Raw genomic sequence first — 20,691 nt, forward strand, 5'->3', positions numbered from 1 at the left:
GGGGGGCCCGGGTCCTGTGATCGGGGCAGGGGCGGGGGGCTCGGGTCCTGTGGTGGGGGCGGGGGACCCAGGTCCTGGGGTGGGGGCGGGAGGGGGCTCGGGTCCTGTGGTGAGGGTGGGGGGTCCAGGTCCTGTGATCAGGGCAGGGGCGGGGGACCCAGGTCCTGGGGTGGGGGCGGGGGCGCGAGGCTCGGGTCCTGGGGTGGCGGAGGGGGCAGGGTCCCCAGCCCGAGTGCAGGTGCAGATGCCCCCTGACCCCCGCCCCCGCCCCCGCCCCAGGTGTGGAGGAAGTGCCGCATGCGCATCTTCACGGTGGCCCAGGTGGACGACAACAGCATCCAGATGAAGAAGGACCTGCAGGTGTTCCTGTACCACCTGCGCATCAGCGCCGAGGTGGAGGTGGTTGAGATGGTGAGGCGTGCGGGCTGCTGGCAGCCCCGCCGAGGCCACGTGGTGCCAGGTTGGGGGAGTGTCCGCCCACCTGTCGGGGCTGAGGGCTGGCCTGCACTTGGCGCCTGGGCCTCGACTCCGATGGTTCCGAGGACACATTCTCTGTTGTGGAGACTGAGCTCCGTTTAGAGTCTAGGGGTTTATGGCAGGGGGACCCAGGAGTGATGTGCCCTGCTCAGTGTGTCCTGTAAGCCGGATGTGACACCCAGCCTGTCACAGGTTGTGAACCTGGGGTCCAGGCCCCTGGGCTGTGAAGCCCCAGCGCTCCTGCCTCCAGGGTCCCTGGAGCTGTGGGGGCATTCTCGTGCCCCTGGGATCTCCCCATGCAGCACGGCCCCAGCGGGCTGGTGGGGGTGGAGAACAGGGCTCAGGCCCTCGGGGGGCAGAGGAGGCGGTGTGTGCCCAACACGGACCCCTCCCGCGGCAGGCGGGAGGACCCGGGTCACCCACCGAGAGAGGCTGGAGAAGATCCCAGCCCCAAGGTGAGCAGGTGAGCTCCCGGCTCACCTGCCGCGGAAACGGCTCCTGTTGGCTGTGGTCTCGACTTTGCGCAGGACGTGCTGTGAGCTCGGCGTAGGTTCCGGTCAGAGACCGCGCTGTGTGTCCGTGAGCAGACGTGTGTTTAGTTGTGGTGGCTGCCCTCTCCCACACGTGGTCACAGTGCGGTCACAACGCGGTCATGCTCCTGCACGTGGGCCCACGTGAAGCACGCACCCCATCTGGGGCTCCCGTTCACTTCTCCGCCTGGGCGCCCCCTAGGTGGAAAACGACATCTCGGCGTTCACGTATGAGAAGACGCTCATGATGGAGCAGAGGTCCCAGATGCTGAAGCAGATGCAGCTGTCCAAGACGGAGCGGGAGAGAGAGGTGCGTGTGCGGCGCCCCCACTCGGCCAGCAGGACCAAGCCATGGTGGTCCCTGGAGCCACGCGCCCCCAAGCCGGGTTCTCTGGACAGGCAGTGGCACAATTCTGCCTCTGCCCCTCTCCCTACACTGTCCCAGGTGTGAGGGCCTGAGCCCTATGGGGCCCCTGCGGCGCCCGCCCCCCACACACACGGGGCTGCTAAGGGCCAGCGTCCGCCGTATCGAGCGCAGACTCCTGGGTACAAACGTCCCCTCGTCCTGGGCTTTTCTCCATGGCCTTCAGAGCCAGGGCAGGCAGCGGAGGGGGAGGAGGGGAGGAGTTTGGTCTGGAAGCCGGGGGTGGGGTGGCATTGGGCCCCTTGGAAGGAGGGCCAGTCCCGGGTCCCAGCTTCTCTTCTGTGCGCGTCTCCTCCCGGGAGAGTTTGGAGACCTTCCTGTTGGTGCCCGCTCCCCGCAGGCTCAGCTCATCCATGATAGGAACACCGCGTCCCGTTCTGGAGTGGCCACCAGGGCCCAGGCCCCAGCCCCGCTGGACAAAGTGCAGATGACCTGGACCAAGGAGAAGCTGATCGCCGAGAAGCTTAAGAACAAGGAGCCAGGCATGTCTGGATTCAAAGACCTCTTCAGCCTGAAGCCGTGAGTGTGGCCTGCGGGCTCTCTGGTGGCAGGGCCTGGCTGTCACATCGCTGTGGGTGCATGCTTTCGGCCGGTCGGGCCCGAGGCCACAGTCTGCTCTCGGGGCCTGTTTGCCAGATCCAGGATCGCAGCAGCCAGGGGTCAGCGCCCTTAGGGGTCTGGGGGCTCCCAGCTCTGACCCCACCGATCGTGCAGGCTGCCTGCTGGCGGCACCGGGCCGAGAGCCCCCAGGGCGGGCACAGGTGCCCGAGGGGGGTGTGGCGTGGCTCCCGGGAGGTGCACCCCAGGGGTGTTCAGTGAGGACCCACCTCACTGTTGTGGGAAAGGGCGTGGGGGTCGGACCCTGCTCTGGAGAAGGACTAGGTAAGCTGGGGAAGGGCAGCGGGTGTGCCCACGACTGTTTAAAAGTGTCTGTCGTGCCCACTCTCGAAGTAACAATTAACTTATTCTTTGTGTTTTCTCTTCTGTGTAGAGAATGGGGAAATCTGTAAGTGCTCGCGTTTTATTTAGGATGCTTTCTAGACCTGTTTTCTCGCATGCTTGGCACGCGCTGCTCATGAACTGTGCACGTGTGCAGATGTGTGTGTGTGTCTGTGTGTGCATGGCCATCACGGCCCTGCATGTGTGCGTGCGCGTGCATGGCCCCAAGTGTGCGTGTGCACTTGTGTATGGCCCTGAGCGTGTGTTCATGCACAGTGCTGCACATGTGTGCCTTCCTAACCCTACGTGTGTGCATGCATGGCCCCAAGTGTGTGTGCGTACATGGCCATGCACAGCCCTATGGGCGTGAGTGTGTGCACGTATGCTTGTGCACACCCCTGCGTGTGAGTGCACACACATGCGCGCACGACTCCCGGTGTGTGTACATGCATGGCCCTGCGTGTACACATGTCCACACGCAGGCGTCTGCCTGCTCTGGCCATGGCTTTCAGTGGTTTCCTACTGAACTTGCTCCTGTCTGTGCAGAGTGGCTCAGAGCACAGAGCCGTGAGGTCCTTTACCCTGCGGGGGCTGAGGGGGGGGAGGGGGAGGGGGCTGGCCCTGAGCTGGGGGGGGCTGGCCCTGAGCTGGGGGAGGGCTGGCCGGCTGGCCTGCGCTGGGGGGGGGGGGGCTGGCCTGAGCTGGGGGGGGCTGGCCTTGAGCTGGAGCAGAGAGAAGCAGGTGCTTTGGTAGCTGTTGGTTAATCCGTCCACACCCTGGAGGCTGAGCATTCGGATTCTGCTCTGTAGGGAGTTACCTCATCCCACTTGGCAGCCTTGGGTGCTTTTCACCCTAGGAAGCTGCCGGCCTCGGCACGAAGAGGGGTGTGGACAGATCCTGTGTGAGCTCCAGTGCTGGGGGCCAACTGGACGGGCAGGAGGGGGACCTTCCCTGAGGTCGCTGCACGTCCCCCTGACCCCCATGCCTGCGGCGTGTCCCTGTGGATACGGCTTCCCCGGGGGGTGATCTAGAGGCCGGCGGCCCCGGAACCCTGTGTGTCACACACGCAGGACACAAGCAGGCATCGCTCTGGGAATCTGCAGGGCAGGGCAGGACAGGGACACGGAGACCCTGTGGCATCTGCTCTATTCTTCTGTGTGCCAGACACACACAGGACTAACTAGCGTTTCCCTCCTAAAATGCTATGTCAGATGTGGGCCTGCTGATCCTGTGCCCAGGAAGCCACAGGGCTGAGGCCAGGAGGCGGGGAGGCCAGCACAGGTGGCACGGGGCTGACGAAGCATGGCGTCCCGGGGGCCGGTGCAGGTGCAGGTCTGCCTCCATGTGTGTCCATTGTCCTGGCTGTGTGCCCACCAGGAGCTGAGGGACCGGAGCCCCCACTTTGCTACGGGCGCCCCGCCGCCCCACACTCTGGGCTGGGCTCAGCACGCCTACAGCAAGGGTCCTCGCTTTGTGGACTCGCCGCCCACTGCAGGGAACAGACAGCTCTCGGTTGGCTTCCTGTCCCTGCTCCGTGCCTCTTTGACCTCTACGAGGCATGTCGCCCTGGAGCCAAGGGCCCTTCCAGCCAGACCCAAGCCTCTGATTTTAAGATTATATGTGTTTTCAAAACTTTTAGCTGTAAGAGACCCTCTAATGTCACACACGCTCATTTCTGGATTCGTCGTCCCCAAACACTGGTGATTGTGGTCTGTCCGGGCAGCTAATGCAGGGCTCTGGTGATGGGAGGCCCTGACTGTGGCCCGGACGGAGCGCCAGCATGTAATTTTATCAGGCGAAACTGCAGAGAAAGAGGGGGCCCGGCTCCCTGCTTCCTGCTGGGAATTGGGGGTTGTGATGGCGTTTATTCCGCTGGAGGCTGGCTGATGAAAGCTGTGTCCTGGACACCACTCCCGTGGGCCTCTCGCTGACCCATTGTGGGGGCCCTGTCTGTCCCTGTTGCGTCTGGGGCACGTCAACCTGCTCCCAGAGGGGCTGCCTGCGGGTTCTGTCCTGTGGGGGACCCGGGCTTGGAGGGAGACAGGCGTCACAGAGGCAGGAGGGACATGGTGTGGGGTGAGGGGTGCCCCACAGCCCCTGGCGCATGTGGGTGACCGCGGATGAGGCCCTGCAGGTGCTTGAGCTCCAGAGAGTGTGTGTGGGCAGGGGGCTGCAGGGACTCTCCCCGGGGGCCATCACAGCCAGCGGGCGCTCTGTCCTCGCCCTGGAGCCCCAGCCCCAAGGGGCCGGTGGGGACCAGGTGCTGGGCCTGGTTGCTGAGCATCGGGAGCTCGCGTCCTTCCACCGTCGGGCTGGGCTGAGAACGGAGTGGACCCTCGTGGTGGCCTGGTTCTTGCCCAGAATCCCCAGCCCGGAGCCAGGTGCAGGGGCCCAGACCCCTCCTTCCCCACCATGCGCGAGGGCTCCTGGGACCCCACCCGGCTCAGGACAAGGCGGGTGCCGCGGCGTGTACTCCGTCCAGTGTGCTTACCTCAAGGCCGCGTGTAGAGCAGGGCTGGGCCGTGGCTCTGGGGCCTTCCCTGGGGGAGAGTTTAGAGCCTGTAGGCGTGTGAGCACTTTGCCCGCCCGGCGGTGAGCTGTCTCCCCCAGGGGCGCTGCGCGCAGATGTAGAAGCTTGGCAGCTTGGTGACGCCTGGTCTGGAACGTCCGGGGGCCAGAGCAGTCGTCCCCGGCCTGTGCCCACCAGTGTCACGCGGAATCACCTCCCCAGCGGGTTCTCTGGGGAGCTGGCGCCATCTGCGTCTGCCGGGGACTGGATGGGCGGAGGGGCCCTGGCTGCACGGCCGTGGGCGCCACGTGGCCGTCTCCCCACAGGAACCAGTCCAACGTCCGGAGGATGCACACGGCCGTGAAGCTCAACGGCGTCGTCCTCAGCAGGTCCCGCGACGCCCAGCTGGTCCTGCTCAACATGCCGGGGCCCCCCAGAAACCGGCAGGGGGACGAGAACTGTATCCTTCCTGGGTGCGGCCTGCGGGGCCGGGAGAAGGCAGTGCCCATCGGGACATGCCCGGCTCCACTCCCCTGGCTCACAGGGTCCCTGGGGCTGGGGGCGGAGTGGGGTGGGCCTCTACCCCTGGTCCGAGTGCCGGGAAAGTGGGGTTCCCAGCGGATGGCTCCTGGTTGGCGTTGGGGTGTCAGCAAGCGCGACGGAGCCGTACACGTGCTGAGTGTTCTCGGCACGGGGCGCCCGGGACCGAGGACCACGAGCCAGGGGAGCGCTTGCGCGGGCCCGGGCCCCAGGCTCCCGCCCGGCGCTGGTTCTGCTGCCGGGTGTCCTCCCTGGCCGTTGGCCAGCGTGTTCCCTTCCTTCTGGACGAGGCAGAGCGGGGTCGTCCCCGACGGGCGCCTGTGTCCCCAGGTGGGCCCGCTACCCCTCCTGGCTGGGTGGAGGTCACAGCCCGCTCCGTCCCGGGCTGGGCTCGTGGCCTTTAACCGTGTGCCCCTGCCCTGTGACGGGGTCTCAGCGGTACGGCCCCTGCCCTCCCGTCTGGCACCGGGAGGCCAGGGAGGTGGGGTCTGCTTGCTGCCCAGACCGGGACCTTCAGACCCGCCTGGCTTCTCAGGGGGCCTGTCTGTGCCCAGAGCCCCGGGGTGGGGGCCCCCGCGGGCCCCAGCAGGCTGGCTGCAGGGGTGAGCTGACCCTGTGTGCCCCCTGCCCTGCACCCGGCCGAGGCCTGGTCGGTCCCACCGGCTGCACGTTGGGCGCCCTCTCCCACACGCCGGCCTGCCCAGGCTGGGCCCTGACGGCGGTGCAGCTGCTCGCTCTGTCCTTAACTCGGCGCCCAGATATGGAGTTCCTGGAGGTCCTGACCGAGGGGCTCAACAGGGTCCTCCTGGTCAGGGGCAGCGGCCGGGAGGTGGTCACCATCTACTCCTGACGTGCGGCCACCCAGGAACACGCTGGGCAGGCTGGGAAGCCTGCCCCGTGTGGCTTCGTACGGAAGTTTCCAGAACAGCCCCACAGCACTCCTCTCCAGGCCCGGAGCCAGCACGCAGCTGCCGAGGTTTCCTCGTGTGGAGGGGAGACGTGGATGCTCCAGGGGACCTGGGATGCAGCCCTCCGTCCCCTGACCTCCTGACCTCTGCGCTCAGGCTGGGCTCCAGACGTGGATTCCTTGGCCAGCGCCACCTGGTCGTCATGGTTACGTTTTAGTTCTGTCCCATCCAAGACGCTCACCGGAAACCATGTTCGTCGCCTTTGGGCAGCGGGGGGTCTGTTCCGGAAGGTGGCCACGGGTTCTTGGTCCGCCTCCTCAGCGCCTGTCCCTGTAGCGTCCCTGTTCGTGTCCGTCAGTTCAGTCTGAGAAGAGCCATCGCCGCCTACGCCCCAGGCTCAGCCAGGCGGCCTCAGCGTGCCCGCCCAGTATGGCGCATCGAGAAAGGGGAGCCCCGGGGAGCGCACGGTGGGCGTCCCGGGTGGGCGTGTGGTGGGCTCCAGGAGAGCGGCTCCGGGCTGGGGGTGCGGCCCGGACGCAGCTGGGCCTTGCGCGGGCCCAGGAGTGGTGCTCGCGAGGCCGCACCGCATGGACCCTACACGTGCCCGCCCGTGGGGCTGTCACATGCCAGGCTCCCAGGAAGGGGCCGGGGCAGAGTTAGGTCCGGGGGTGGTGGCACTGAGCCGCGTGTCCCCTCCCGCCAGCTTGGAGGGGACGGTGACGGCCGGGCGTGGGGCTCTGGGCCGCCTTCCGATGGTCTGTGCGCTCGGGTCCCGACCGTGGGGCCATGGGCCGCCACACTGACCTGGGCCTGCTGTCTGGACCGCTTGCTTATTTATTTAAGCCCGTGGGGAGTTGATAGTTTAGGTGGCCGTAAAGAAATTGTTCTGCAAACGAGCCCCAGGTGGCCGGGTCCTTGACTTCCTCTGGCTTCCTCGGACCCTTGAGCCACGATCTGAATCTGGCACAGGCTGGGCTTCTGGGGCGTGCGGGGCACACAGGGCCCGCGTCACGGGGGGGGGGGGGGGGGGGGCTCTGGCCAGAGTGTGTGCCAAACAGTCACAACTGGGCGTGGGGTGTCCACACCTGCCCGCTGTGGTTCTGCACTGAGTTAGGTGGTGAGACCCCCCTGCGTGGCACTCGGGTGTCTGGTGGGGGGCGTCCCTGGGGCCCCTTTGCCCAGAGGTGGCGGGGGAAGAGCCGCTGAGTCAGCAGGGCCGCCCTGGACCCGCACCCTGCATTCATGGGGCAGAACTGTGAGCTGCGCCCGCGCACAGCCTCGGGGGCCCCTCACCGCAGCCACTCGGAGTTGGTTCCGTGGTTTTCTCTTACAGCTTCCTTTGTAGGATTGTGTCGGTAGAAGAATAAATTGTATAAAGTCAAGCACATTGAAGAGTCCTGTGTCTTATTCGACAAGAAAACTGGACAGTTGGGAGGGTGTCCGGACCCTCCCTCTGAGTGCGTGTGGTCTGGTCGGCCAGGGCTGATGTGCTGGAATCGGGCCGGAGAAGTAAACCGAGCCGAGAATCCGCAGGGAGGGGCTGGCCCGTGTGTAAGCGCTCCGCGTCATAATGTAATGTTCCTGTTAGCTGAAATTGCGGTTCTCGGAAGGGTGGGGGCAGCAGAGAAGGCCCGTGGCTGGACCGAAGCCGGGTACAGGCTCCCTGCGTGAGCACTTCTCGCGTCCCTGATAAGGAGGGTCCAGAGGAGGACCGGACCCGGAGTCCCCCGTGGCTTGTGGGAAGGCTGAGGCCTCCCCCTCCACGCCGCTGGCTGGCACTCGGCTCAGCGGTTCCACTCCCTGGGGCCAGGAGGCGCTGTGTCCCCTGCGTTCACAGCGGCCCAGATGTGGAGCCCCCCAGGATCCATCCACGGAAGGGTAAACAGCGCGGTCTGCATTCGGCGACCCCAGGTCAGCGTTCAAGGGCGTGAAGCTACTGTTAAGTTTATCACTATATTTGAGAGCGCGGCGGGGGCGGAGCTCAGTCCTGACCTTGCGAAGAGCAGCACTCGCGGGTCCCCCATCCCGACCAGGCCGCCCAGCCCCCGACCAGGCCGCCCAGGTTGCCCTCCTGGGTGGAGATCTCGCCGGCAGAACAGGGATGAAGTTTAGAAGCACAGAGAAGCCAGTTAAGAGGTCGAATGTCCTTTGGTAACATTTAATGCAAAAAGGCCAGAATATGGGCAAAGCCAGAGACTGGAGTTTCCGGGGCAGGCGGCAGTGAGAACCGGTGACCGACCAGGGCACGGGCCTTCCTCAGGGGGTGATGAAAGTGTTCTAAAGGGGTTGTGAAGTTTGCACTATCTCAACAACTAAACTGAGGCCATGTGTGAGCTGTTGGTTCTGGTGCCCCGTGGGCCTGACGCGGTGGACACAGCGCTGCTGCAGAGTGACCCTCCTTCAGCCCTGCTGAAGCTGAAGGTACAGCTCCTGCTGCTCCAAGAGGAAGTCCCCTGCCCGCCCCTCCCCCGCATAGGACCAAGATTTCGCAGGCATGGAGGTGGCGGGGTGAGGGCAGGCAGAGACGCAGGGGGCAGACATAGCAGAGCCCAAGGATCCTGACTCAGCCACAGGCCCGCAGGTACTCATGGGACAGGTCGTGTGGCTGAGCAAGCCTGTGTCATTCCTTATCAGAGACATTTAGTGGGTCTTGTCACTGCCTAGAGGGATCCCAGCCCTCCATGGGTCCGAGGGGCAATTGTGCCCTGATGTGACGCAGGCCTCTGCACAGCTGTGAGCATCAGCCTTCCGTCCACGCCTCAGAGGCTGCGTGAGCCAGGACCTGACAGGGGTGTGGGGTAAGCTGTGCCAGATGTCAGGGGAGAGAGGGTCAGTGGGAATGTGGGGGTTCTTCCAGACACACGCATCAGCAGGTACAAAGGCTCTGAGGTGGGGACGGCTTGAGGGTAGGGGCAGGGCTGGGCAGGGACTTCCCTCGTGGAACAGCAGGAAGCCGTACCTCCGGTGTGGATGGTGGGGGTTGCTGTGCCAAGGGCAGGAAGGGGAGCCCTTCTGGAAACAGGTGAGGTCAGCAGGGTGTGAGAAGGCGGGGAGGGGGCCAGAGGGCTGCCTGTGGCCTGGGAAGACTCGGGCGTGGGGTGACGGGGCCTCTGGGCATTGGGAGGAAGGTGCAGGAGATCTTGGAGGTCAGAGGAGAGCCCTGGCTCCAGGGTGTGTGACCACATGCTCTGGGCTGTCCCTCCAAGCTCCCACCCAACCTCCCACCTGTTCCAAGCTGGCAGGAGGGGAAGGACAGGACGATGGGGTGGGTTGGGGGACAGTGGCCTGGGAAGGAGTCTGCTCCCCCGGACAGCTGTGGAAATGGTGTGCGGAAGTGCAAGACACCAGGGCACCCAGCACGGTGTGAGCAGCTGGCATTTCACAGCAGCACCGCCAACAACTGGTCCTTGCTCCAGATGGAAGCGCCCAGCTCCTTCAGCGGGTGCAGACAGCCCCAGACCCCTCCCGAGACCCCACACACCTGCCTGGACTCCGCAGGGGACCCCGGGCCCCTCCCGAGACCCCACCCACCCGCCTGGACTCTGCGGGGGACCCCGGGCCCCTCCCGAGACCCCACACACCTAACTGGGCTCCGCGGGGGACCCCGGACCCCTCCCGAGACCCCACCCACCCACCTTGACTCTGCAGGGGACCCCGGGCCCCTCCCGAGACCCCACCCACCCGCGGGGTACCCCGGCCCTTGTGTGGCTCACAGGAGGGACCATCTGCACAGCTTTGTCTGCAGTGTCTCCATCAAAGGAAAACTATGTGAACAGACTATGAGGAACAGAAGAAATGAGAGGGACTGAATTCACCCAGAAGAGACACATAAACGTGGTGCAGTGGCCGTTCTAGGGTGAGGGAGGTGACGAGGTCCCGTCTGGACGAGCCCAGGGCAAGAGCTGGAAAGGTGGCTGTGTTCACTGTGCCTAAGGCAGGGGCCCCACGGGGCGGGTGGGGGGTTAAGGGGGGCGGAAACCGGGGCCTGTAACTCCCTAACGTAACTGCCTGCAGCGCCCCACTGTGAGTCCCCACGTCCCCAACCCTGATGTGTGCACCGGTTGTGGGGTCCCGGTGTGTGGTCCGCTCAAGGACGTCTGTCCTGAGGGTGTGTGTACCCCCGGGAGGGGAGCTGCACCGTCAGGGGGTCAGCGCACAGCCGCGGCTCCAAGGACGGGGCCGTGTCTGGGCCTCCCGCCCTGTCTGTTGCTCACTTTGGCTGGCCTGGGCCCCAAGGTAATGACTGTGGCCTCGGTGAGTGCTGACGGTCAAGCACGCCTCCACCTGCATCTCACACACTTTAGCTCCGGTGTTGCACCGCCGCACAGAGAGCCCGCTCAGATCCCACTGCTGCCTCCAGCGAGCCCCTGCACATGCCACACCCCTCCATTTAGATCTTTCCAGATGGCTTCTGATGAAGTTCAGAGTTTCTGTGTAGACGCCTGTACATCTGGGCATTTGGCATCTGGGGAGCTCTTGTAAGTGGTCTCTGCCTGAGCCAGGGTTCCCCGGATGAACAGAACCGACCACACGTGGCAGATCTGGGGACTGGGGCCCGTGAGGACCGAGGCTCGGAGGCCCTGGGAAATCCGTGGGGACAGGAGAGCCCCGAGCTCTGACGTCGGAGGGCAGGAGAAGATGGACGTCCCTGCTCAAGGAGAGAGCGCGGGATTCTGGGAGCGTTTCCATTCTGGGTCCGTCGGGCGCCAGCTCTTCCGGAGACGCCTGCGTGAACTGACCCGGAAGTAATCCCTCACCGGCTCCCTCGGCCCCCTCAGCCCGACCAACGGACACGAGGTGAACCGGCATACCGTCTTGAAACAACCAATTTCTTTTTTTTAATTTTTGTAATGTTTTTATTTATTTTTGAGACAGAGGCAGCGTGAGCAGGGGAGGGTCAGAGGGAGAAGGAGACACAGAATCTGAAGCAGCTCCAGGCTCTGGGTGGTGAGCAGAGCCCAAGGCAGGGCTCGAACCCACGAACTGAGATCGTGACCTGAGCCGAAGTCAGACGCTCAACTGACTGAGCCCTGGGCGCCCCGAAACAACCAGTTTCTAACCAGTGGCTGTGCTGTGGGAGTAAAATCGCTCTTTGACATCGACTTGTACCTAGAGGCTTTGCTAATCTTTCTCTCAGGCATCTGAAGATGCTTCTGGATTTTACCCAGTGCCGCCTGTGGGTAACCCTCACGGGTTTGCTGTTCTCCCTGGCCCTGCTGCTCAGACGCACTGGTCACACGGGTTCCTGGCCTGAGACGTGGGCTGGGCCGTCACTTGTTAGTTTGCAGATGCCCCTTAACTAGATGAGGGGAGTCCAGAGTTGCTGGGGTGCTGGCCGTCCGCTCTGCCCTGGGTCGGGGCGGGGACGTCGTCTCAGGAGGCCTCCCTGCCCGGACGCCCGTCATGGGGGATGTCTGGTCCGCTGCACGCAGCAAGGCGCTGGCTGGGGCAGGGTGGGCGAGGCCCCCGTGCCCACCCGTGTTTGGACCTCTGGGCTGCCAGCCTGCCGGCCTCCTCCCGACACTTGCCACGGCAGGTCCCGCCCGCGCCAGAGGGGTCTCGCCGGCACGCACTTCCGGCAGCACTGCGGTGCCCGCTGGGCTTCTCAGGTGCGTGGGCCCCGTGCCCATGCCGAGGACGAGGCGTGGGCCCTCGGGGAGCGGATGGCCGCGAGGCCCCGGGCAGCAGGCGGGGTGAGCCGGGCGTGCGGGTGCAGACACGCAGGCCTCCCCAAGTTCAGAGAAACATGTAGGTTTGGACAGAAAAGAGGAAACAAAGCAGAGAGAAGTGGTCCCCTGGTGGGGTGGGGGCTTCCCTGGGCGGTGAGGGGTCTCCTTGGGGGTGGGGGGTGGCCTGGGGGCCTCCCCAGAGGCGGGGGGCTTGTGTGCAGGCCCCTGGGAAGACGCCAGAAACTCAGAAATCCCATCACGCTTCTAGAACAGCCCCAGGCCAGGACGTGGTGAAGAGCAGACAGGACCTCTGCGGATTCCCGCCCGCAGAGCCGCCGTCTCCAGGGGAAGCTGCCCCTCATGGCCCCAGGCGTGGCCCCAAGTGTCCCGTTACCATGAGCCACGCTGAGGACTTAGGTTTTGGGGCTGCTTACGCATTTGTGTCTTAGAGCAGAAAGAGCAGGAAAACACTCATGAACACGGAGCCACATGTGCCTGCGTGTGTGTTAATTTTCCCTCCACGTGCGCACAGGCATGGGCACGCTCTCTCCGGCCCACGCGGCGGCGCTCGGCACGCCCGTGGCCATGCGCTGCCTGGTGCAGGGGTCTGCCCGTACCTACCTGAAAATTGTGCTTCAAAACAGGGCCCGACATCTTACAAAACACACTTTTATTAGGGGGAGGGGCCGCGAACGCCTCGCCCTCCACAGCAGTCCCGAGAAGGCCGTGAAATCACCATCCCGACACCCAGGTTGCTGGGAAGTCCCCTTGATCTAGAACCAAGGAGCAGTGACTTCCTGCCTTGCGGGGGGGAGCCTCCCGCTGGGCCGCAGCCCCTCTCCCGCCGCCCCCCCCACCCAGGGAGTCGGGAACCGCGCCCTCCCAGGGGTGGGCTTTGCCGAGGCTGCGCCAAGCGCCTCGTGTCTGCGTCCCCCAAGCACCAGCCGGCCTGCCGTCCGCGTGTGGCCCCGGAGACCCAGTGGCTCTCAGGCCCAGCGGCCTCTGCCCCCGCTGCATTTCCTGCCGACGCTCTGCCACCCTCCCGCTGCCCCGACGCCGCCCCCCTCGGACGTCCTCATGAATAAATCACAGGGAGGACCGTGTGACAAGAAGCCTGAGCGATACGGGGCGCGTCTGAGGGGAGCCCTTCAGCACCACGGGGCCTCATCTGGAATCAGAGACGAGAGCAGATACCGGCGGGTGTTTCTACACCCACGTGGGGGCCCGGGGGGTTAGGCAAGGTGGTGTCCCACGTGTGCATGTGGACACGGCATTGTGTGCACCACGGCGCCGGGAGGCGGGGGAGAAAGGCTGCCTTCCCTCCGGGTCCGTCGGCACCACCTCCGAGGAGCCCACACTTCAGTCCACACTAGGATGGGTGGTGGTGGCCATGGCGCTGGACCACGGGCACCGCACAGCCCTCCCCCACCAGCAGGGGCGGCAGGTCCCGCACCGCCTCGTGCTCCAGTGCCACCCTGGGGGGCAGGTGGTCCTCCACGTTCCTCTGCCAGTGGCGCCTATGGCCGTAGGGGGGCTGCGGTGGGGGCTGGCCATCCTGGGGGGCGGGGCCAGGGCCCACGCTCCCTGGGCCAGTGGGAGCTGAAGGCTCTCCCAGGCTTGCATCCGTTGGGCACCCCCGGGGGCCTCCCTGAGCCCTTGGGGGACCTCAGAGGCTGCATGTCCAGGGCCCTGACGGTGGGGTCTGCAGCCAGCAGGGGGAGGTCGGCCAGCGGCTGAGATCTGCATGGGACACCATGTGTGCCTCCCACTCCCGCGAGTGGGACCTGCTCTGGGAGTGCACGGCCTCGCCTTGATGGTCCTGCTTGGCCTGTGCCAGCGAGGACCCTGCAGACACAGGGCACCCCTGAGACACTGTGCAGGACCTGGGACGCAGGACACCCCGTGAGACCCTCTGCGGGGCCCGGGATGTCCCGGAGCAGGTGCGCCCCACACACTGGAATCGGACGCCCACATTTGGGTGCAGGGCTGCAGTGTGCTTCGTTGCAGGGGCTCCGGGACCCTTGCGGGGAGGGGGCTCCTGCTCCCGAGGCGTCCACACACGCGGCCCCACACGCTGGGCCCTGGTCTCCAGTCCCTACCAGGTCCAAGTAGTGGTTCCTCCGTCCATGCAGGGCGGGCCCTGAGCGCAGCAGGGGTGGGGGTTGGCGCCCAGCCTCCTGCGTGTACCGTGGGGATGAGGGCCTGAGCGCTCGCTGCCGCACGGGCCCAGAGCAGGCCCTCGGAGATGGAGGGGCGCCTCTGGCAGGTGGTCTCCGGATCCTGGGCAGAGGGCTCTGTCCGGCACCCGCCGCCCCAGAGGGGAACGGGAGCAAGGCCCCCGACGACAGCCAGGACCCCAGCCAGCCCCCCAGCCAGCCCTGGGGCCCCGCCAGCACCGCTGCGAGCTCCGTGCAGAACTCACGGGGGCCCCAGGGTCCTCCGGTTAGAGCCTGCGGCCGGGATCGGGCCACCGCCGTGGGGCCTCCGCACAGCCCCGTCGCCTCGACGCCACGCGGAGCCCCCAGGCCTGGAGCAGGTCAGATGGACGCTCTGAGGCCAAGCCACCCACCACTGCCCTTCAAACCTCGCCCACCTTGCAGACGCCGACTGCACTCAGCTCCAGCAGCGCGCCGGCCGCCAGAGGGGCCCCAGACGGCACCCTCACCCTGACGGCAGGCAGTGCCCGGGCTTCCCAGCCAGTGTCCCACCCTCTGCACCCAGATGACTTGGTGGTGGCTTGGTCCAGAGGGGACAATCTTCAGGCCTAGAGGTGGCAGGGGGAGGGCAGCTGCTCCCGCAGAGGACAACCCAGAGGGCAGAGCCAGATCCCAGCGCCTCACCTGACGCGTGCGGGCAGCCTTGCTGGCCCCGTGGGGTCTCCGGAGCGCTCGCCCGCCGTCCTGCAGTGAGTGCGCTCCGGTCTGCAAGCGGGGGGGGGGGGGGCGCCCCTTCACTCACTGTTTCATTCACTCACTCACTCACTCACTCACTCGCTCATTCATTTGTTTACTGAACAGATGGTTTGCCCTGGGCAGGGATGAGGCGCTGCCGGTGCAGGGAGCTGACAGGAAACCAGAGGGTCAGGCGTTGAGCAGTCGCCGTGGAGACGGGGTGTGCGGGAGCAGGTGGGCTGCCATGTAAAGCAGGGTCTCTGGGCAGCTGAGCAGGGGAGCCCTCACCTCGGCCTGTGGGAGGATTGTCCTTTCTCTTGCTGGAAGACTTGGGGCTGATGGTCAGCTTATGCGAAAGGTCTTGCTGCTGCCAGAGGAGTGGCCAATGGAGGCATCGGCGGCTTCCTAGAGGGTGTGCATCAGGCTGGACATGTCCTGAGGATGGCCATCGCGTCACCGGCACGGGCCCGCCGCCGCCTCCAGGCTGTCCTCCTGATTCACACAGCCTCCCCCACAGACCCGAGGATGCCCACAGGGCTTGTCTCGGTGGTCTTTTTGTGCCCCTGAGTTTAGCCCTGTCTGTGCATCAGGCGGCCCAGGGGCAGCCCTGCTGTTACTGGGAACGCATCTCTGGGACACTTTAAATTTGAAACTGACTCTATGTTCAAAAGACTTAGCTATCAGATGAACTATTAACGTTTTGCTTTGTAAACCAAACATGTCCTGTATGCACAGGCCGGCAAGGAGAGTGCAGGGGGCCCCTGGGACCCTTGGCCGCTCCCCCCTCCCCCCACCCTCCCCACCCGCCTCCTGGAAAAGGTCCTGGCCCCTCCTCCGACCCTGCGGGGTGGGGCTCAGCCGGCCTCCCTGCCTCCAAGACTGAGGGCAGGAGGGGGCAGCAGCTGTCTGCTGTCCCACCACTCCCCGGGGGCGGCCTGGCACGTCACCTCCCTGGTGGCCTTGCCACTGTTGTCGAAGCCGAAGCCGTAGAAAGTGAACGTCCACTCCTGACGGTTGTCTTCCTCCTGGAGCGCCTGCAGGGCACACGGGACGGAGAGAGGAGGCAGGGTGTCCGGCAAACGGGGGCGCTGGAAAACAAGCCCCTCCCACCGCCCCAGGGTCCAACACAAGCACACCGCACCCCGGAAGCGCCTCAGGTTACTCCCTGTCAGAGCCGCCAGTTTTGGCTGAGTTCAGGGCAGCACCCTCACAGGCTGGGCTGCTGACCTTCACTGGGAGCCACGCCAGCTCCCAGCCACCTCCCACCAGCCCCACCTCAGCCACACCTGCCGGACTGCAGGGTCCAGGACTGCATCCTGGCCGGGCCCTGAGGAGGGGGGAGCACCATCCCGCCCAGGACCTTCTGAGGAGGGGGGAGCACCATCCCACCCAGCCCTGAGGAGAGGGGAGCACCATCCTGGCCCAGCCCTGAGGAGGGGGAGCACCATCCCGCCCAGCCCTAAGGAGGGGGGAGCATCATCCCGCCCAGGCCCTGAGGAGGGGGGAGTACCCAGGCCCTGAGGAGGGAGGAGCACCATCCCCACCCAGGCCCTGAGGAGGGGGGAGCACCATCCCGGCCCAGCCCTGAGGAGGGGGGAGCACCAAGGCCCTGAGGAGGGGGGAGCACCATCCCACTCAGGCCCTGAGGAGGGAGGAGCACCATCCCGGCCCAGGCCCTGAGGAGGGGGGAGCACCAAGGCCCTGAGGAGAGGGGAGCACCATCCCGGCCCAGGACCTCCCGAGGAGGGGGAGGAGTAAAGGCCTCCATTGAGGTTCAGGTGCTTCTTGCCCAGCGCTCCTGGGCCCTCCCGGCTGGCTGCCCTCCCCCCACCAAGCTCGCTGAAGGTCTGTCCTGTGCTGTCTCAGCCCTCGGCTTTCTCAGGGGACAACTGCCGCTGGAGGGAGGAGAGGGCTGGGAAGGGTCCCCTCCGGGTGGGGCAGCGGGTGCAGTAGGTGTGGCCAGGGAGACACGGAGTCCTCACCATCTCTGGGGCCCTCCATCAGGGCCCGAGCCGAGAGCCCTGGCCTCGAGGAGGCAGCAGGGGTGTGTGAGGAGGGGGGGGCGGCCGTCACTGGGGTAACCCGCGCCAGGCGCGCCCTTCTGCCTCTGCCCCTGCACCTCCCGCGGCAGTAGTGACTGACACACAGGGTGAGGAGGAGGCCCCCCGTAGGCCAGGACAGGGAGGTCCCTGCCCAAGGGGCCTCTGCTCCTTCTCCCCATCTTCAGGGTCCAGTTTCCCTCGACTCCAAGACCCAGAGGATGCCTGTGTGTTGAGTGTCAGTCCCCAGAGTTTGGGGACTGACGGACGTCAAGCGCTCTCGTTTCTGGGCTCGTTTATTCTCTGGGATGGGAGCTGAGGCCTGTCTTGGCCGTGCCCCTGCTGGCAGGAGCAGGGGACGTGCTCAGGGCCCCAGCCCCCAGCTAGGAAGGCCTCGGAGCCCCCCTGCAGGCAGCCTTGCTGGTCAGCCTCCTAGCACCCCCACAATGCACGTCCGATGAGAACCTGCCGTGCTCCACAGGCGGCAGGACGACCCCACCATGAAGCAGACGTGTGACGGGACTCTGGCCCGTCAGCATCCCCCACGCCGCCCTGTCCACGCCGCCCCGTCCACGCTGCTCCGTCCACGCTGCCCTGTCCACGCCGCCCGTTCCAGGCACTCTGCTGACACAGGATGTCAGACCCAGAGCTGACCCCGGATTTGCCAAACAGCTGCTGTGCAAAGCCTGGCCGTCCCTCCTGCACACGGGCTCATGGGAACTCCGAAGACGTAAACGGTCAGAGGCCCTTGTGACTCCAGCCGCTGCGTCTCAGGTCCCTAGATCCAAGATCCAAGTCCCTTAATCCGCATGAGGAGCCCTGAGAGAACTCCACTTCTGTCTCTGGTGAGGCCAAACTGCCTTCCGGACCAGGGAGCATAGCACTGCCGACAGCCCTCAGGGCTGGCCTGGGCTCCGGGGACACGCAGAGCAGTGCCGTCGTCGCCAGGGCCCAGCTCGTGCTGAGGGCAGATGTCCGCATGTGCTCCGGGCAACGCTGCTCTCGAGGTTCGGGAAGGAAGACGTACCCTCTAGGGGACCCTGGTCCTCCCAGAAAGATCCCTCCTGCAGGTCCCTGCTGGGCAGCTCCTGCAACAACAGGACAGCAAGGTGACCTGGCTCCTCGGCAGAGACCGAGGCACAAAGCCCCGGGCACCGGACCTGGGCTCCAGCCTCCCGGGAGCCACGCGCTCTCCGCTGAGAAATGCCGACCTCTCCACGTCTCACTGAGCCTCAGATTCTAGAAAGCAACACCTCCCCCGCACGGTGTTGTCTGACTGCATCTGCAGCGAGTCTGGAAGATGCGGCCGCCTGTGTGCACAGTGGGGAACCGCCTGCATGCCCTGCTCAAGCGGTGCGGCCCCGTCGGGCCCGCAGCTCGGCCTTTGCTGCCAGACGGCACAGCGCAGGTGCCAGGCTGCCCTCGCTCCCCGGCCGCTGGCTGCTGGAGCCCAGGGCGGCAGCGGGGAGGGCGTTCGGGGCAGCGGCCGGCGTGAGCCGCCTGCCAGGCGGCAGCTCCATGGCCTCCGGAGCCCAGCCGGTTACGGGAAGACGCGGAGGCTCCTGAGCGCGTCTGCACGGTTTAGGCAGAAAGCAGAGTACGCAACGTGCAGAAAGGAACACGAACTACGTGATCGCGGAATCCCCTGTGAGTGAAAGGGCCCTGGATGGCCTGGAACCTGGCCGCTCCGGGAACCAGGGGCCTGGTGGGGACAGGTAACGACACACAGCCATTTCCTCCATTTCCAGGGAACCCCTCAAAGCAACGGTCGCTGCATTGAGATCTTTCTGGAAACCCTATTCCATCCCCGGAAAACAGGGCTTCAGGACTCCTGGGCAAATGAAGGGCAGTCCTGAACCCCGCTCCCCTGGAGCACACGGGGTCCCTCCTCGCCTGTGTGCCTCCCCCAGCTGAGATCTACAGACCCGGAGGGGCCCGGAAGGTTCTGTGGTCCAGCCTGCCCTCAGGGGCCCGCGGCCAAGCACAGAGAAGGAGCAGGTTTGAGGAGGTCCAGGACGAGGGAGCAGGTGCCGTCCTGACAGAGGGGCCGCCAGGCCTAGGAGGCGCAGGGCAGGGGTGTAGAGGGCACCCGGGGGGACGCAGGGCCCATGGGACCTCAGGGACCCAGCCGGGCCAAGGGCCGCAGCTGGCCAGGTGCTGGGAAGATGGATAAAATGGGCAGGTGGAGGGCAGGGGGCTCTCCTGGGCAGCAACCTGAGGCCCCCCCACAGCTCAGATGTCCTCGGGCAGGGCTGAGCCGGAAGTCACCCTGGGGAGGGGGAGGCCGGGCAGGGGGGTTCGCCGCCACGAATCAACCATCGACACTCGGACTCCCGGGGTCTCTGGGAGCCTGCGGTGCAGGGAAGCAGTCGCCTGCGGGCAGCAAGGGACAGAGCGAGTGAGAAGCCCAGGCCTGCAGAGGTGTGCGTGGCCAGCTTGGGCCTGGGCTTGGGGGCTGGGAGGGAGCAGCTGAGTGACGGGGAGACAGCAAGGGCCCAGGGTGGCTGGCAGACGAGGGTGTGGGCACAGGGCTGGGAGACACCTCAGGGGTATAGTCCTAGCACAGCCCTGGGGGACAGGCTGGTGGGCAGCTGGGCAAATGCTCCTGGGCGGGGTGAGGCCTACGGACATGCCTGACATGTAGCTGCCAGGGGCCAGGAGGAGACCCCAAGGAGAGTGGACGGGCCCCGGGGACAGGGTGCTGGTCACCCAGGCCAGGCTCCCAGGCTGGGGCTGTGGGCACCATCTGGCTCCCGACACTGAGTGTGAAACCCCAACCTCACCGGCAGGAGGTGAAGAATGTGCCAGAGGGCCACAGGTCAGCCGATAGGCAGTGGACCCTCAGGTCTGGAGAAAGGTCAGTGCCACCTAAAACCCTCCCACCACAGCCTGGGCCATCCAAACAGCAGGCAGGGGGAGCTGGTACAGGCAGGGCTGCCCTTGGAGGGAGGCTGGAGCTGGGGGCCGGGGGCCGGGCGGTGGGGTGGGGACTGGGGGCTGGGGGTTGGGAACTGGGGGCTTCGGACTGGGATTGGGGTCTATGGGCTGGGTACTGGGGGCTGGGGGCTTTAAGCTGTGGGCTGGGGACTAAGGGTTGGGGATTGGTGGCTGTGGGCTAGGGCTGGGGGCTGGGGTCTGGGGGTCGGGGTCTGGGGGCCATGGGCTTCAGGCTGGGGGCTGGGGGCTAGGGCTAGGGCCCCTGTGAAAGTCAGCGGGTGCGGGAAGACCCTAGCTGGCGGGGGGGTTTGAACAAAGTAAAGTCCTAACCAGCAACCACCCCCCAGAGCTATGCCCACAGAGCGACCACAGTGAAACGAAGGGGAAGCAGGTGACAGGGCTACTCGGATGGGGCCCCGCGCCTCCCACTCAGCGAAGGGGCGCCGGCGGGAAGCCAGGGGCGGCCTCACTCAGCAGCGGGACTGGCGTGTGGGTCCTCCCCTCACTTTGTGCGGGGACCCAGCGCGGCGCCCACCTGGTGCGTCTCTGCAGCCACCCCGAGGGCCCCTGTGGGTGTGGAGGCTCAGAGTTCCCTCAAGCCGCCCCCCGGGCGGCCACACCTGCCGCCTCCAGCAGCTTCCTGGGAGCCTCTCTGGGGACCAGCATCCCGGGGCCTCTGATGACCACTGTCTGGGCGAGGGGGAGCGGCTCTGCCCTGCTCCCCCCTACCCCCGGGGCCCCTGCCCCCCCCCCCCCCCCCGCCCCCGGGCCTCGCCTGGGCCTCGCCTCCCAAGAGTGCCCACAGCCGAGCAAATCGCTGGCGGGCCG

The 20,691-nt window shown here is 66.0% G+C and overlaps 2 protein-coding genes across 3 annotated transcripts in view; one reads left to right on the forward strand and one right to left on the reverse strand.

Annotated features, from left to right (window-relative positions):
• Positions 1–7,714, forward strand: part of SLC12A7 (solute carrier family 12 member 7) — a 36,149-nt gene extending 28,435 nt beyond the window's left edge. The window contains exons 20-25 of one of the 2 annotated variants that reach the window (XM_029941111.1): positions 280–411; positions 1,210–1,317; positions 1,772–1,950; positions 2,423–2,437; positions 5,206–5,339; positions 6,178–7,714. In XM_029941111.1, the coding sequence (XP_029796971.1) occupies positions 280–411; positions 1,210–1,317; positions 1,772–1,950; positions 2,423–2,437; positions 5,206–5,339; positions 6,178–6,269 (660 nt within the window). In that variant the 3' untranslated portion in view covers positions 6,270–7,714. The remainder of the gene's footprint in view (positions 1–279; positions 412–1,209; positions 1,318–1,771; positions 1,951–2,422; positions 2,438–5,205; positions 5,340–6,177) is intronic. The other variant, XM_029941112.1, reaches the window with a different exon arrangement.
• Positions 7,715–13,365: 5,651 nt separating this feature from the next.
• NKD2 (NKD inhibitor of WNT signaling pathway 2) lies at positions 13,366–18,446 on the reverse strand. Its single transcript, XM_029941301.1, is given in 13 exon segments — positions 13,366–13,575; positions 13,577–13,740; positions 13,743–13,841; positions 13,969–14,446; positions 14,837–14,917; positions 14,987–15,057; positions 15,176–15,238; positions 15,241–15,322; positions 15,835–15,941; positions 16,653–16,776; positions 17,597–17,601; positions 17,954–18,014; positions 18,297–18,446. Coding segments are annotated over 13 exon segments (1,695 nt in total).
• Positions 18,447–20,691: the final 2,245 nt, after the last annotated feature.

Source organism: Suricata suricatta, chromosome 6 (genome assembly GCF_006229205.1).
Source record: "Suricata suricatta isolate VVHF042 chromosome 6, meerkat_22Aug2017_6uvM2_HiC, whole genome shotgun sequence".
Lineage (NCBI taxonomy): Eukaryota > Metazoa > Chordata > Mammalia > Carnivora > Herpestidae > Suricata > Suricata suricatta.